At 40.1% G+C, this 15,728-nt stretch overlaps 1 protein-coding gene across 1 annotated transcript in view; it reads right to left on the bottom strand.

Annotated features, from left to right (window-relative positions):
* The window catches only part of LOC104985211 (CUB and sushi domain-containing protein 1), a 559,353-nt gene that overhangs the window by 362,780 nt on the left and 180,845 nt on the right, over nt 1-15,728 (bottom strand). The window contains exon 16 of the mRNA XM_010835275.1: nt 2,111-2,313. Coding sequence (XP_010833577.1) covers nt 2,111-2,313 — 203 coding nt within the window. The remainder of the gene's footprint in view (nt 1-2,110; nt 2,314-15,728) is intronic.

The raw sequence follows: 15,728 nt of genomic DNA on the forward strand, positions 1-15,728 counted from the left end.
TTCATGGCTGCAGTCACCATCTGCAGTGATTTTGGAGCCCCAAAATAAAGTCTGACACTGTTTCCACTGTTTCCCCATCTATTTGCCATGAAGTGATGGGACCAGATGCCACGATCTTAGTTTTCTGAATGTTGAGCTTCAAGCCAACTCTTTCACTCTCCTCTTTCACTTTCATCAAGAGGCTCTTTAGTTCTTCACTTTCTGCCATAAGGGTGGTAGAGGGACTTTAAATGCACACTATTAACTGAAAGAAGCCAATGTGAAAAAGCTACATACTATATGATTCCAACTACCTGGTACTAGAAAAGGCAAAATTATGGAGAAAGACAAACTATCACTGTTTGGCAGGGGTTATTTAGGATGGGGGAGGAATGAATGGGAAAAGCGCAGAGGATTTTTAGGGCAGTGAAACTGCTTTATATGAGACGGTAATGATGGATACATATTATTACACACTTGTCCAGACTCATAGAATGTGCAACACAAGAGTGAACACCATGTAAACCATGGCCTTGGAGTGATGACGTGTTAGTATGGGTTTATCAGCTGTAACACACGTACCATCTGGTGGGGATGTAGATAATAGGGGAGGCCGTGTATAGGCCGAGGCAGAGTCTACGTGGGAAATCTCTGCACCTTCCTCTCACATGCGCTGTGAACCTAAAACTGCACTGAAAAAGTCTATTATAAAAGGAAAAAAGCAAAAACGCAGCCAGGAGAGTACATAATGGGTAGGAGGGGAAAACATAACCTCATAACGGTACCGAAGGTTTTGTTGTCAAATAAGGACAGTACACCACACCTGCCGTGTACTCTCACCACCGTTTCTGAAGACAGCAGACAAAGAAAAAGAGCAAAAATTATATAATCTTGGAACAAAAACATTTTTTTCCCCAATCCAGGATAACTGGAGCAAACTTACCTTGATATTTTTGCCATAAAGCAGTGAAATTTTTACCACATAGAGATTCTATTCCATGAACACGTGTTCACAAATTACTGCCTTGAAGCACAGCGAACCCGAGGTAAGAAATTGTGCAGACTTTAACCTCAATTTCATTACCAACCCCTTAAAACATAAAACTGACCTCAATCCATGTTCTAATATAAATCTTAAATGTGGCTCACAAGTGACCTGCCAAGAGATGAATCGACCCAGAATGTGTTTATGTGAAAATTCCGGTTGGTTTACGATGACAGCTGGCCTGGGAGCTACCACATTATACCACACTTCTACATGGTGCGGTTTGAAGGGTATTCACAGACTCCACTGCCACAAAATATCCCCACCCCTTCCGTCTGGAAATGATTCCTTAAAAATGTGCTGGACAGTGAAGGCGGGGACCGTCTTCAGGAGGTGAGCATTTAAAGCTGCAAACATGAAGCTACTAAATCCTCGGAGGTGACTGTCCTACAGAAGCTGCTTGACACCTCAGCCCTAAGCAGGGAGAATGGCAGGGGAGCTGAGAGCAGACAGCTGAAGCAGACTGCCAACATCCAGACTTCGTGGCAGCGCCCACGGGGGTGAAGGAGCCTGGGCTAGATGTCAGGTGTGGGGAGGGGGCACCCAAGATAAACCTCACCTTCTGGTACAGACTCACACATGTCTGGGGCCCAAGTTCAGATACTTACTGGTTAACTCAAATCTTTAAAGTATTTTCTTTCCACATAACTAAAGAGAGCATGGCCTTCCCTTGTAGCTCAGTTGGTAAGGAATGTGCTTGCAATATAGGAGACCTGGGTTCGATTCCTGGGTTGGGAAGATTCCCTGGAGGAGGGCATGACAACCCACTCAAATATTCTTGCCTGGAGAATCCCATGGACAGAGGAACCTGGTAGGCTACAGTCCATGGGGTCGCAAGAGTTGGACACAACATAGCGACTAAACCACCACCACCAAAGACAGCATCTGTCTATCACCATCTGAGAGTGGAGAGAATTTCCTAAGACAAACCGTTCTCTTGATAGGGGTTTTCAAATTTTTATATTTTGCTCAACAAAAGGTCCATCCTGTCGGGAGTAGGGGGAACCTTTAGACAGGAATGGGCCCTGTTGCCCTGGCAACCCCAGGAGGAGAGGACCGCGGAGGGAGGAGGGGCCGTTCACCTACTTGAGAACTGCACGGAGAAGCCGGACTTGCTGATGAAGAAGTCGCTGTCGAACTGCAGGGTGAGGGAGTTGAAGGTGCTGTGGATGTCCTCGGGCAGCGCCGAGCCGCTCCACTCCTTCAGCAGGATGGCGCTGTCCGCCGGGCCGTCCCACACCCGCAGGATGTCGTGGGCCAGCTCCGTGTCAAACACGATGAAGTGCAGGCTGCAAGGAGAACACCGCTGAAAAGGGGCCGGCCGCGAGGGCGCCCGGTGCAGGACTCAGGGGCGCCCCAGCCCGTTCCCCCTCCCCAGCCCCACCCCGGCGCGCCGGTCCCTGTCTGCCGGTTCTGGGTGAGCCTGGAGCCTCAGCCGGCGGGCTCACGCGGCCCACCAGCAAACAGCCGAGCCCGCTGCTTCTGTCCGAGATGGACACAGTGAGGACACGCAGCTGTTGGCTGCACTGGGTGCTCAGGGATGAAACCAGGTCTTCGGAGACCGTCAGCTCTTTTCACGACTCAAAGGTCTTTTGGGCATGCTGACCAAAGATGGGTTTGACACAACTTTGTTCTAAGCTAATGGAAGATTGTGATGCCTGTGGTACCAGTGTCGTTCCCGAAACGCCCCACGAGGTGGCAGCATGCACACCAGGAGAGCCGCTGGCAGAGATGGTCACACCAGGAGGTCACTGTCTACCTGTATCTGAGCGATCTCAGTTTCCGGTATGTCTGCTTTTATACAGTCTATTTTCAGGAAAAAATACATGATTTGAGATACCAACACAAAAGTGGAATTGTGTAGTATAAACTCCTTTTTTTCCTAATATTTTATCATACTTCTATCAGATTTACAGATATTTTTTCAGAGTAACTTAAAAAATCTTTATGTCAGAGGAAGCGACAGAGGTGTAGTTCTATCTATGGCAAATCAAATGGATGAAAGAGTTTAATATAAACAAAAATCCATATTTCCTGAATGCTTTTATCCTCTTTCACTTACTGCTAATTGCATGAAATTTTAAGAAAGATAAAATCACAATAAGTATTATACAAAAAATTGTGCACAAATACTACTTACTTACTTTGTGCATATTATATACTCAGGGAAGATAGCTAACCCTAAATAAAGTATAAAGCATGTAGTATATTTTTAAATGTTCAATTTAAAATATCTTTAATATAGAGGAAAGCACAGAATATAGTAGACACTTGGATACCCACATCATTTTAACATTTTGCCCTATTTGCTTCAGATGTTTTTTTTTTTTTAATCTATGCTAATAACACAGTCTTACTCTCCCTCCTCTCCACTTACTCATTGTTTTTCCTCTCACTCCCACCTCCTAAAATCACGATGGTTTCTTCTCATTTATATTTTCATGATTTTCATATGCATATATGTGTATACATATCTCCAAAAATATATAGTACTATTTTGTCTGTTTAACAATAATTACATAATAGATGTAATTTTGGCATGTATGTGCTTGTCTCATGTTCAAGTTGCTTTTTTTTTTTTTAGCTTTTATGTGTAGCTTTGTTTGTTTCTGTATGTGATCACTCTGCATAGCTCGTGGAATCTTAGTTCCCTGACCAGGGATCAAACCTGGGCCGTCAGCAGTGAAAGTGCAGAGTCTTTACCACTGGACTGCCAGGGAATTCTCTCAAGTTGCTTTTTACATTGAGTATTAGGTGAAATTCTTCTAAACTAGAGATGTAGACTTTGGTAACTTACTTCAGAAGCAGAATAAATGCTTCACGTGTCTAGGTCTCTACTGAGACTGAGATAGTCACTCTCTATATTTTATGGTGATAAATGGTGCTCATCCTTGGATCTCTCTAGGCTCAGAAAGAGAAATGGCAAAGTTGTTCTCCCTGTGACTATGGCTACGTACAGTCTCACAATAAACTACAAAGGGCTCCGTGTTGTCACGTCTTTATACCTGATGACATCAGCCTGTAATAGTTGTAAAAAGAGAAAATCTGACGGTCATGGGAAGGTCTCTTGTTTAAATGACATCTCCCTGAATATTTGTGAGGTTGAACATACTATTGTGAGTCTAAGCCAAACCCCCTTCAGTATACCCTTCAGTTCAACAATTCAAGGGCACCGACTCTTGAGCACCGACTATTATCAGGCACTCTTCTAGGAATTTTGGATATATCAGTGAACTAAAGGAAAAACCCTGCCTTCATGGAGCTTGCACAGTTGGTAATGGCAAGAGATGAGCAAAAAAACCCAGAAACTGTAAAAAAATAAGAAAGTCTCATGTTCGTAGGTGGTAAATGTCACTGAGAAAAGAAAAAACAAAAGCAGAGCAGAATAAGCAGCATCAGCCTTGACAGGATTGAAGGGTGGGGAGGAGACTTAGGAATCAAATGACATGGCTGGATAACCCATGTATTTAAGAATTAAATGAGATGGCTGATAACCCATATTGGTGAGGAGAGCCTTGAGTAGAGACTTGAAGGAGATGAGAGGTTTGTTATATTTGATGAGAATATTCCTGAACTAGGGATCAAACCCAGCCTCCTGCATTGCAGGCAGATTCTTTACTATCTGAGCCACCAGGGAAGCCCCACATTTGATGAGAGGGCAGAGAGAATCCAGCAAAAGCCCAATACAGAGGGCACACCTTCAGCGTTTGAGACCATGCAGGCAGGCAGTGTAATGAGAAGAGAAAGGGCCTGTGGAAGAGGCACTAAGGCCAGAGAAATATGTGGGTGGTGGATGGGGGTATGAAAGGGTGAGGCCCAGGGCCTGGAAGCTTATTCTGCGGGTTCTGGCTCTCACCCTGGGTGATCCACCAGGGTGGTGTTTGTGGTGAAGCAGTCTCCCCACCTGTGATTTAGAAAAAAAAAAATTCTACTCTGTGCTTGTGTTGACAACAAGCTCTCTAGGGAAAGGCAGAACCGAGAATCAGATGTGTGCTGCTTAGAGGAGTGGGCCGGGGAACATTGAGCGGCTGGCAGATTCTGGGCACAGTGTGATGGTGGGAAACACGGCTGTGGGAGGCCTGTGGGGTGAAGAGAGGATGCGAGGTCACTTGAGGGTTTGTGCATAAGGAACCAGAACCATGGGGAAGTCACAGCTGAGCGGGGGAGGGTGCAGGTACAGGGGTCGTGGCGTGGGAAGACCAGACGTTCTGGTTTGGGCCTGTGAATTCAGGATGCCCGCTGGACAGTGAGCAGCCGGCTGCTCATGCCAATCTGGAGCTTTGCAGGGAAATCTGGAAGGAAAGAGTAAACCTGTGTGTTCAGCAAATAAATGGCTTTAACCATGGGACTAGACGAGACCATCATAGGTCTTAGGGAGAGGGAAGAAGAGGCTCGAGACTGAATGATCCCATCACATCAGATTGGCCACTGCTGTGATGCATGCTGCGTCTCTTAGTACTGTTTGTGTATGGTATTGTATTCTTGTGGAAAGATTTTATTACATACTCTTATCATTTTAAGAAAAATTCCCTGCTGCTCACTATGCCAGGAAGGTTTTTATCTAGTTATGCTGTTGATCATGAAAATGCATTCAATTCTATTAAACTACTTTTTCTAAACCTGTTTAGATGATCAGACAGGTCATTTTTCTTACTATATAAATAGGAGTAATTTTAGAGTTCAGCTCTTTATTTCTGGCTCTTGTTTTTGATATGAAGGTTATTTTAGTCTTATTAAGCGGATCAGCTCATTTTTCTAGTTTTTTCTTTTGCCTGGAAGATTTTTCCAATATATTGACATAATATAATCTATTATTTTCTTCAATGTTGTAAAAATAATTTCTATTGTAGGAGTGTATTTCTATTCCATTTCTAATATTGGTTATTTAGGTTTCCTGTATTTATCTGAATATGTCTGTTATTTTTCTACTCAATGATACTTTTTTCAAGAATCAGTTTGTGGTTTTGGTAATTCTCTACATTGTTTTTTCCATTAAATTATTTTACTATGTTTGCTGCTTTTCCACTCTACTTTTTTGAATTTATTTTGATACTATGTTCGAAATTCCCTTATCTGGAAGCTTAACTTACTGATCTTCAAGTGATCTTCTTTTTCTAATACTTGCATTTAGGGCTGTAAATTTCACATTAATCTGTTAATCATGTGTCTTTTATTTTCAAGATGGAGAATGCATTTTGTTACTTTCTTACTATACTTCTCTATTTATATTACATTTTGATCAGGATGTGGAGTATAGAAGAAAGTGATTTTCTGTTTTATTGATTTTTATTGATTAGCTTTCTTCTAGTTTGTGATCATATCTGTACATATTTCATATTTACTTGAACAGAATGTGCAAATTCTACTTGAAGGCTGTATAACTCCTTTAAGTAAGTTCAGTAATTGCATGGTTCAAATCCTCTGTAACCTTACTGATGTGTTACCTGTTTGATTTATGAGTCATAAAGAATTATAAGAGGTGTGCTGTGCAATTTCCAGTGTCTCCAAATAATGTATTTACTTTGTTTGTATTAAACTATGTTCCTAGCTGGATACTAGTTTCTCCTAAGAGTCATATATGCCTGGTGAATATACATCAAATAGTATTTTGTGTGTTCACAGTAATTACATAGGCATTCCCTGGTGGTCTAGTGGTTAGGACACCAGGCTTTCACTGCCATAGCCAGGGTTCAGCCCTTGGTCAGGAAAATAAGATCTCACAAGCTGCAAGGAATAGCCAAAATAACTTGCAAAACTGGAACTCTTGTAAAGGGATGATAGGCAGTTTGAATATAGATTCCAGGTTGACAGTTTTATATATATAACTATCTGGTTCATGAAAAAGATTGCACTGCAGTTAAAGGAGAAACACTGGCTTATCAACAAATGGTCAATTGAACTGCACTGTGGACAAAAAAAATTCCTTGAGTCTTCTTCATAATACACAAAAATTAATTCCAGATGGAATGAAGACATGTAAATGTGGAAGATAAAATAAGTCTTCTTCAAAAATCCTAAGATAATGTTTTTATAATTTTGGAGAGGCAAGATTTCTTAAATTGGACACAAAAACGTTAAGATAAAAATTGATATAACTCAATTTGAATACAGATAAACACACTAGCCATGAAAGAAAAATAAGCCAAAATGAATTTGATTCATTGAAATGGAAAACTTGTCTTTAACAAAAGACATCATTATGAAACCAGAAAGATAGACCAGAGTGTAAGAATATAGCTGCTGAATATAGAGCCAACAAAAGGTTGCATTCAGATGTATAAAAACTGTATACAAATCAATAAGTAAAAGACAGGTATACCCATATGAAAAGAGATGGACAAAAGACTTCAACTGAAAATTCATAGAAGAGGATACTCAAGAGACCAATAAATATAAAAAAGTGATGGCCATGATCAATCATCAGGGAAAAGCAAATTAAAACAACTATGTACCTGCTAGAATGACTAAAACGAAAGACCATCAAGGCCAAGCACAGTGAAAGCAGAAGTACCTGGGAGGGACCCACACTGTGATGGGAGTGCGGAGGTGTGGCCACATCAGGAGATCATCTGGCAGCACCTACAACAGCTGAGTGCAGTGCATGCCCCAGAGAAAAGCACACACACAATCACCGCACAATACACGAAAGCACACTCAACACAACACCATTAACACACAGAATGAATGAATAAATCATGGTCTACTAATGCAATGGAATAATTTTCCTGTACCAATGGGAAGTACGGTGGAGGAAATCAAGACACACTGGAGAACTCGATTTTCATAAAGTTCAAAGTAAGGCAAAAACGCCTCTGAAGTTAAGATAGCCATTATCCTTAAGAATGAATGGAGCCTGAATGGAGCTCAAAGAGCACACCCTGGGCTCTGATCTGATTGCTGGCTCCACTGGGAGTTTTGATAAATAAGCCGTTCAGTTGTGATTGGGATAATCTTATGTGCCTACGATCCATGCTAATGAGAAGACATAGACAAACACATGAAGATCCACCCTGGGGCTGTAAGTTTTGCCATTTGGGAAATACCATGCAAATTCACAAATGATATTGTGGTTCTTGTTTAGTAACTCAGTCATGTCTGACTCTTTGCGACCCCATGGACTGTAGCCCATCAGGCTTCTCTGTCCATGGAGTTCTCCAGGCAAGAATACTGGAGTGGGCTGCCATTTCCTTCTCCAGGGCATGTTCCTGACCCAGGGATTGAACCCCTGTCTCCTGTACTGGCAGGCAGATTCTTTATTACTGAGCCACCAGGGAAGTCCAACAATGATATAACAACATTTTAATATAGATAAAGAAATGGTCATTTTTCATTAAAAAATAATGAAAGTCAATATGCAGACATTATACTACTAGGTAGGGAAAGTTTAAAACCTGATTTTAAAAAGTACCATCCTAAAGAAACTACTATTTATTTCAGACACAATCATTCAAGAAAAAAATACACTTTGCTGAACATTTAATTTTCAAGCACTTGGATTTTTCAAAAACTATATTTGATATTAATTTCTCATTTAAATGCTTTATTCTCTGCGATCACCCTCGTTGTTTTATTGAGGCTTTCATGGTTAAGTCAAGGATCTCTCCTAGTAAATGTCATATTGCACTTGAAAATATGTGGGTGATTTTCACATATCTTTTGATATTGATTTCTAACATAATTCCACAGAGATAAAGAGAACAGACTCTATGATTTCAACGCCTTTAGACCAGGAAATTTTTGCATCTTGTTTTATGTCCCTGTATGTGTTACAGTGTCTCCTGGTTTATAGTGTATGGGAACTTGAACAGAATTTGTATCCTGCTATTGTGTGAAAATTGTGTAAATCTTAGTTATGTTGAATTTGTTCATTGTGCTTTCCTGGTCTACTGTATCTTTCTACTTTTCTGTCTATTCATTCCATTAATTTTTGAGACTTTGGTAATGAAACTCCAACTAAAGATCTTAATTTATCTACTTAAAAATAATTGTAATATATAGTGGAACTGTTTGTAACTTTCCAAGTCTCCTGTAAAGGTGTTATCATATTTTCACAATTTAAAAAATAAGAAAAGAGAGAGAAAATACACTTTGCAATGCACAGTGTCACAAGCTTTAATACATGTGGACAGAGCACCGGATGAACAAAGTGTCAGGTATGTTTATTCTGTTCAAGTTGCCTGGGAAGGGTCTTGTCAGGCAGAGAGAAATAGCAATGATAATCCAATAAGAGGATGAGACAGAAAGTGACTAAACAAATACATTCATGAACACACGAGGAGTGTGAAAATGCAAAAGTTACAACAAGTAAAATGATGTAAAGATTTTCTTTTCTACCAGATTGGCCAAGATAATGACACTTCATTCTGTTTCCATGAGAATGTGGAGACTCCACCTTTTTCATATGCTATTGGAGGCCATATCTTCTCTTTTTAAAAGCAATTTGGTAATGGCCATAAAGATTTAAATGTGCATAAACAGCAAGTATAGCTTTAGAAATTCATCATAGGAAGTACCCTCGAGGTGATATACTGGGAAGATGTTAGCATGGCTGATATCAGTGAAAAGCTGAAAACAATCTGAATATCCCAATAGGGTACAGTTTAAATAAATTATGGTGCATTCAGGCAATGGAATCTTCTTCCATGACTAAATAGAATGAGGTGGAATTACAAGTAAGGATATAAAACTTTGACCATGTTTATTGACTGAAGAAAATCTTCAGAATAATATTAAGGTATGATACTATTTTTTAAAAATAATTAAACAAGTAGACATTAATTAATTGTTTAAACAATTAAACATATATATATATATATATGTTTCCTTTAAGAAGTTACACAACTATACACCAAATTTTAAACTGATGTTATCTTTTGCATCTAGGATTATAGCAAACTACTTTCCAGGCTTTTTATCTTCCTGCCACAGTTTTCTAATATTTCAAAAATTGAGAAAATAAATAACTTTGAATATCATGAAGCTGAACTTGAGTTTATTCTGCACATAATGAGCAAAGTATGTATATTTTTAAAGTTGGCAAGTAATATGATCAGCTTTGTTTGCTAGAGCTATTTGTATTAAGACACATGATTCAATCATTTGACCCAGAAAGAATGTTTCTAAGAATTTATTCCAAGGTGTTAATTATCAATAGAAGCAAAGCTTTACTTGTGATGCTATTTGCCATATAATTACATGTAATATTGAAAACTAGAAATGATGAAAATTAGAAATTTTGTAAACAACCAGCAAGAGAAATAATATTTAATTGTGGTCACCCATACTGTAGCTTATGTAAAGGTTCATGTAAGGCAGGGTGGATTGGAGGGGAGTTTGGGGGAAAATGGATACATGTATATGCATGGTCACAAAGAGTCAGAAACAACTGAGCAACTGAGCTGAACTAAACTGATATGCATGGCTGAGTCCCTTCGCTGTTTACATGAAACTGTCACATTTTGTTAATTGGCTATACTCTAATACAGAATAAATAAATTTTTTAAATGTTCATATAAGACATATGTCAACATGGTAACAATGACGTCCAATATGGGGGAAATGCATGCCTTTTTAAAATGCTTTTGAAGATGTCTATACGTTTATTTTTCAACCATATAAAACTAATATCATAATTAAAAAAATAAAACAGGTTCCTTAAGTGTGGGAGCAGTGGTTGGAAGAAAGCCAGGCAGGATGGTCGGATAACAGGCCCAGTGAATCATGGGGGTCTGGACAAGGGGGCTCCAGACATGGAATTACCGAGATGTGCAGCCACACAGGTATGGAAGGGAGGGAGGAGCCCTGATACTAAGAGGCTGGCCTGGATGTTTTGCTGTGTAGTGACAGCCCTACTTCAGAAGGAAGGGGTGGTGGGACAGACACTGAGTCCAGAGAAGAAAGCAGATTATTTTTAGATGAGATGATAAAAATAAAATTCTGGTTGACCTTTTAACTTGGTCCCCAAGGATGGGAAGAATCTAGAGGTGGGGCAACAGTCAGAAACTGCAAGGAGCACAGGTGGAAAGCGAGCCGTGATGACAAAGCTGGAATCAGAGACTCCCGCACACTTCATCTGTGCTGAGCATAACGTGCACGTGAGTCATCGGGCCAAACCCGTAGGGGACCAGACACCAAGTCCAGAGGGTGTTTTTGTCTGTCTAAGGAGCTTACACCTGCCGATTAGCCAAGGCATGCCTGAGAGCACGGAGAAGGCAATGACAGCCCACTCCAGTACTCTTGCCTGGAAAATCCCATGGACGGAGGAGCCTGGTAGGCTGCAGTCCATGGGGTCGCTAAGAGTCGGACACGACTGAGCGACTTCACTTTCACTTTTCACTTTCATGCATTGGAGAAGAAAATGGCAACCCACTCCAGTGTTCTTGCCTGGAGAATCCCAGGGACAGGGGAGCCTGGTGAGCTGCCGTCTATGGGGTTGCATAGAGTCGGACACGACTGAAGCGACTTAGCAGCAGCAGCAGCAGCCTGAGAGCAGGAGGGGGTGAAGGGTGGATTTGGGAGACTGGGCAGGGAGAAGGTTAGAGTAAGAGCAGAGTAACAGCCCATGAAGTGGGAACCGGGCATCACGGATAGAAAAGACACAAACAACGGGAGAGCTGACAAGTTTTTGGCTCACGTGCAGCTCATTGTTTTTTTCTCAGAGCCTATTATGAACAGATATATCAATAAATTAATACCTGTTTTTTTTTTTTTTTCAGTGGGGAGAATACTGGAGATTGGGGAGTGAAAAATAAGGATGAGCAGAAAATATTATTGAAAATAAAAACCTCCACCATTTGGAGGAAGACAAGCATTAACAAAGATCAGGAGTAAAGAGGCTTGGAGGAAATGATAATAGTTATCCTGAAGGTGTGCCTGAAGGGTTTCTGTGAGGCATTTGTCTTTGGAACAGCAGCCATGCCAATCTCCCACACCTCAATTAACTATTTCTCCTAAACCCCATAAAATTCATTTGTGATTAGAATTTCACTTCCAGAATTAATCACTTTTCAGTTCTTCCTACACTTTCATTTTCATTGGCCAGTTCCCTTTCTGATGATCCATTTTTGTAGTGTCAAGTGGGATTACTGGGAGACAAGGAAGAAATCCAAGGACATGATTTGCTGTCTGTGTTTGAACTAAGCGCAGATGCCTGGTGAGTGATCCTGCACTGGAAGGTACATGGCATGATCAGGTGTGTCTGTGGTCTATACTGAGACTGAAGGGCTAAGAGGAAGTCTGTGCTTCATGAAACCCTTCATGGCACATCTGCAAAGGTAACTAAATGTGAATGAACCCTTTTATTGCGGCACTGGCGTAGTTCCATGAAGCAAGGTGACTACAATTGCTTGTATCAGGATCTTGCACCTATGAGAGGTGCCTGCAGGGTTCTGCCCCCCACCCCCTGCAGGTGGCTGGTCTGGTTCCCTAAACCCTGAAGCTGCTTCCCTGGCTCCAGCTAAGGAGTGCTGGGGTCCAGCCTCACACACGGGGCAGACTTTGAAGTGCTACTGCTCTCTTTTCTTTGGAGGGCTGGAATTCTCTTGACTGCTATTTCCTCATGTTATCCACAAAAATAAATGGGATATCCCACTGTGGTCCTAAAAGAAAAGGAGCATTTGAGATGTTTTGATTCTGTCCCTGAGCCTGTCGGTCATGTCATCAAAAAACTTGTGACTCATACTCCAGGCACATTTACCACAGCTTGACCTCAAACTCAGAGAAAAATGTCCAGTTAAGTGGAATCATTTTCTGAGTCTGTGTCTCACAGAGATCTTGAAAGTTGGTCAAAAATAATTTAAAATTATCCTAGATCTACAGACCAGATCTTTCCCCTAATTTCTATATAGCCCAGCACAGCCAAACCACAATCCACATTGCGCTTTCTTTAAAAGTTTGCACAGGAGCAGTTTTGACAGTCTTAATGCATGTTTAGTGGTGGTGGTTTAGTCGCTAAGTCATGTCTGGCTCTTGTGACCCCATGGACTGTAAGCCCACCAGGCTCCTCTGTCCATGGGATTCTCCAGGCAAGAATATTGGAGTGGGTTGCCATTTCCCTTCTCCAGGGGATCTTCCCGACCCAGGGATTGGACCTGGGTCTCCCGCACTGGAGCTTTCCCGGTGGCTCAGCTGGTAAAGAATGCATGTTTGATAGGCCTCTAATGTTTTCAATACTGCATGAGCTATTTCTAATAGAATCCCCTGATGCTGGGAAAGATTGAAGGCAATAGAAGCGGGCAGCAGAGGATGAGATGGTTAGATGGCATCACAAATTCAATGGACATGAATTTGCACAAACTCCGGGAGGTAGTGAAGGACATAGGAGCTTGTTGTGCTGTAGTTCATGGGGTCACAAAGAGTAGGACATGACTTAGTGACTGAACAACAACAGTGATAACAACTACATGTCCAAATGCAATTTTGTAAGAAAGAACAGAAATATTCTCAAAGTGAATTTTCCAGACAATTAGACTTGTGAAAAAGCAATTAAAGCCAAGGAACAATATAGACATATGATTATGCAAAACACTATCTTGATGCTGTTTGCGGGATGTGTTTACAATGCTGCTACCTATACCGTATAAATGACAGCTGTGCTCAGAATGAAATGTACTGGGTCTCAGGCACATGTTTACACATAACTCTTCAAGTGCCTAAATTTACTGCAGTGTCTTATGATTAGACTTTTAATTAAATTTAGTTATGGAAACTGCTTTATAGGATGCGTGTGAAAATTATAAACGTCTTTTAGACCCAAGTGTCCTATAACAATAACTATTTTCGCATCTTCTATTATCTTGAACAAAAAGTGATAGCAAAATACATCAGAAACCACTCTGCCCCCCCCAAATAAAAATAAACACAGTAATAATTGGCATGAAATGTTGAACCAAGCCTTTCATAGTTTCTGAGATTTTGTTGCTTATTTATTCTTTAAGAGTGAAAAACATTGACATTTAACAAACCATAATAGAATGTATGGTAAGGCATTCCATTCATATTAAGAATTTTTAATACATAAATCAATCCCTGAATTCATATCTACATGACTGACATATTCCTCACTTTCAAGAAAACAGTTGAGATAATATTGTCTCTGATACCAATGAAATAAATAAGATTCAGTAAACTAGACAAGATATCCAAGCTGAGACCAAGCTCTAATTTTTCTTGGTGTCAGTACCGTTTTAAATCTAAAATTATATATTATGTACTTTTAAGTATGTTATTTTCTAGACTGCCATACTAAAAGTAGTACATAATTTCTTAATGAACCAAAATCACCAGAAACATTTTGGGATAAAGTTGGACATTGACAGAGTAAATTAATTATAAGAGCTGATGTTTGCTTCCTAACTTCCTTATTAGGAAGGATTTTATGCCTTAAATAAAAAGATTCATTTACAAACTGAGTAACTTAAAAGATATGCACAAGAAGAAAAAATTCACCAAACAACAAATTGGTGTAGGCAGCATTTTTGTTTTCCTAGAACATTAATGGTTATATGACAAAGTCAGTTCATGATTTTAAAAAAAGTATATTTTTTATTACTTCATCTTATTCTTTATTAATTTCTTATCTCTTTTCTTATTAAAATGTTAATGAAGTATTAGATTCACCTGCAGAGTATCTGTCACTTGCTTTGCATTTAGGGGAATAAGTGCTCTTTTCTGGTTCTTGGGAAACAAATCACAAGAGGATGTTTAAGAAGTAGAATGGATACAAAAACAAGAACCCTATATATGCTGTCTACAAGAGATTCACCTCGAACCTAGGGACTCATACAGACTGAAAGTGAAGAGCTGGAAAAAGATATTTCATGCAAATGGAGACCAAAAGAAAGCAGGAGTAGCAATACTCATGGCAGATAAAATAGACTTTGAAATAAAGGCCATGAAAAGAGACAAAGAAGAATACTACATAACGATAAAAGGATCAATCCAAGAAGATATAACAATCATAAATATATATGTACCCACCATAGGAGCACCACAATATGTAAGGCAAATGCTAACAAGTATGAAAGGGGAAATTAATGATAATGCAATAATAGTGGGAGACTTTAATACCCCACTCACACCTATGGATAGATCAACTAAACAGAAAATTAGCAAGGAAACACAAACTTTAAATGATACAATGGACCAGTTAGACCTAATTGATATCTATAGTACATTTCACCCTAAAACAATAAATTTCATCTTTTTCTCAAGTGCACACAGAACCTTCTCCATAAGTTTAACCTTGGTAAATTCAAAAAATTGAAATCATCTCAAGCATCTTTTCTGATCACAGTGCAATAAGATTAGATGTCAACTACAAGAAAAAACTATTAAAAATACACACAGGATAGACGGGGACAGGTGGGCCGAAGGGGCTGGCAGGGGCACGTTCCCTTCCTCCTCCTTCAAATGCAGGACAGAACATCTGCAGCACTGTCTAGGAGAACTGAAGAAGAGGAATTCCGCTGCCCCCAAGTCCAAGTGAAAAGCTTGAGAAAAAGCAAAGGAGCTACTGAGAGACTGGATTACCGTCACATATCCAGTCAATACAGACTTTTCAGGTTATCATTCAGGATCAACGTAAGGAGCCGCTCTGGAATTAAGGAGGAGAGTAAGTTCTCAGCAGTCAAAACGTGTATTTAACTAGTTCCCGGTGAGCTGGTTGCTTTTCCTTTTTGAAAGTGTGAGAGCATAAAAAAGATAC

Source organism: Bison bison, unplaced genomic scaffold (genome assembly GCF_000754665.1).
Source record: "Bison bison bison isolate TAMUID 2011002044 unplaced genomic scaffold, Bison_UMD1.0 scf7180017864040, whole genome shotgun sequence".
In the NCBI taxonomy this organism is placed as follows: domain Eukaryota; kingdom Metazoa; phylum Chordata; class Mammalia; order Artiodactyla; family Bovidae; genus Bison; species Bison bison.